The sequence below is a fragment of the Dufourea novaeangliae genome, unplaced genomic scaffold (genome assembly GCF_001272555.1).
Source record: "Dufourea novaeangliae isolate 0120121106 unplaced genomic scaffold, ASM127255v1 scaffold134, whole genome shotgun sequence".
Lineage (NCBI taxonomy): Eukaryota > Metazoa > Arthropoda > Insecta > Hymenoptera > Halictidae > Dufourea > Dufourea novaeangliae.
The window spans coordinates 75,927-77,947 of record NW_015374007.1 but is presented as its reverse complement, the minus strand read 5'-3'; the positions used below and the strand labels follow the sequence as shown (position 1 = coordinate 77,947).

General features: G+C 26.5%; 1 protein-coding gene across 1 annotated transcript; it reads left to right on the top strand.

Annotated features, from left to right (window-relative positions):
- Positions 1 to 39: 39 nt before the first annotated feature.
- On the top strand, positions 40 to 1,764 carry LOC107188309. Its single transcript, XM_015576585.1, has 3 exons — positions 40 to 201; positions 356 to 439; positions 1,564 to 1,764. Exons 1-3 carry the CDS (start codon positions 169 to 171, stop codon positions 1,762 to 1,764), a joined length of 318 nt encoding a protein of 105 aa, XP_015432071.1. The 5' UTR covers positions 40 to 168.
- The last annotated feature ends 257 nt before the right edge of the window (positions 1,765 to 2,021 follow it).

Sequence of the window (2,021 nt, the reverse complement as noted above, 5' to 3'; positions counted from 1 at the left end):
ATACCTAGTCGGTGCCATAGTAATCCTTGGTGACCACTGCTCGCCGCTTTTTAAACACACAGAAAGCGTATATCGATTCTAGCGTGATAAAGTAACCGTCAGTTGTGCACAAGCGTTCTGTTAATTACGTGTTTTCCTATAAACTAATCTTTATTTATAACAATCAACATGGAATCCGCTATTGTACACTTGGAACAAAGTGTAAGTTACACTGTCAGTAACTGTTAAATTGTTCGTTTTAAACGTCATTTATAATTTTAGTGATGAAATTCAGATTCAGTCAGTCTGTAAATATCAAATGTTATTGTGATGTGAATATGTCTTTGATATTTTCGTAATTTCTTTGAATCGATAGGTTAAGCAGGCTGATGGAAAATTGGATATGATCGCGTGGCAAATTGATACTTTTGAAAAGCAATTTGAAAACCCAGATAGTGAGGTATGTTTCGATAAAAATCCTGTTAAGCAATAAATAATCAATGATTATTAAAATATATGAATTTAATTGTAGAAGTAGTTTGGCACATACAAGTAATAAAAACAAAGACAGCATTTTGGCAAATTTCGTACAGAGTAAGTTAATGTAGTGGTTTGTTATAATTGTCCAATTATTCCAATAGAAGAATGCCTGTAACTTGAACAGAAATTTAAATGTTTACATGCAGTCATTTTATTATTTTTATGTGCCTGATTCAAAATACAATTTGTGATACTTTTAATTGGTATTTGTGAATGATTTTTGGTCACAGTTGTAGTCATAATTAAAATTTAGTCCAGAGTTTCAGTTGCAGTCACAATTATAAAAGAACAGACTTGAGCAGTTTTTATTTCATTAAGCTGGAATGAATATACGTAATGGAAACTATTTGTGTTAAGCGAATTAATGTTTATTTTACAAACTATTTAAATAGATATTGTAAATATTTAGAGATGATATACTTCAAGAAATTCATATTGTATTTTATCTTCTGTGTTTTATATACAATTATGGATGTTATTAAACAATTTTTATAGAAACAGCTCAAAATATATATTTCTTAAAAATACCTATTAATGTTTTATATTTTGTTTATTTTCGTTAGAGTTAAAACCATATTCCATCAATGAAGTTAACATATTTGACAAAATTGTGTCTCGAAGCAATATCAATAAATAGTAGTGATAATTGAAGATTTGGGACATAGAATACATATTATATATGTGACTATTGAAATTGAAAATATAGAATATATTGCATGATCACCACATAAAATGCTAAGGTTACATGACATTAGTGCTGATTTGAAGTTTCTTTATAATGTAATATTAATACTAATAATAATAAAATTAAATGTATATAAGGGTAATTGCAATATATTAATTTTTTTTTCAATTATCATTTGCTTATTTAGGCTTAGAATTTTGGTAATTTTAGAATTACAGTCACTAACTGATAATCAAAAGTAATTAGTAATACATTTTGGCTTTAATTTTGGTTCCAACTTTCTATTTTATTCATGCCGAACATTAGATCAACATTTAAATTCTGTTTTTATGTTGCTATTTATTTTGTATTTTTAACAGATGTCTGTGCTTCGTCTATTAAGGTCTGTTCATCAAGTAACAAAAGATTATGAGAATCTTCATCGAGAAATATTGGAGGTTCAACAGTTGCAAAAACAACTTTCAGATTCTCTTAAAACGCAATTGTCCCAGGTTGTTGGACACTTTAACTTGCTACGTAATAAGATAGTGGAACAACACAAAAATCCACAACTAAAATAAGATCAAAATATTTAGCGGATCTCTTTTTGATTACTTTTTAATTTATACTTAATTTATTTTCATGAATTTTTTTTCAAATTAAAAGACTAATTTAATGCTTTATAACATATTTTGAATAATAGTAACATTTATTATCTGTATAGTTACGTAAAATATTAATCTATTTGTTATTAGGTTATTAAAACAAAGTGTATGTTACTTATCAATGAAAAAGTTAAATTGCTTTATTAATGAAACTGTTAGCTTTAACTTTTAAT

Excerpts from the sequence above, each read along its gene's own strand:
- LOC107188309 (XM_015576585.1), top strand. The coding sequence starts at position 169 with ATGGAATCCGCTATTGTACACTTGGAACAAAGT. Across the intron at positions 202-355 it reads TTGTACACTTGGAACAAAGT|GTTAAGCAGGCTGATGGAAA; the intron begins GTAAGTTACACT and ends TTGAATCGATAG. Across the intron at positions 440-1,563 it reads TTGAAAACCCAGATAGTGAG|ATGTCTGTGCTTCGTCTATT; the intron begins GTATGTTTCGAT and ends TATTTTTAACAG.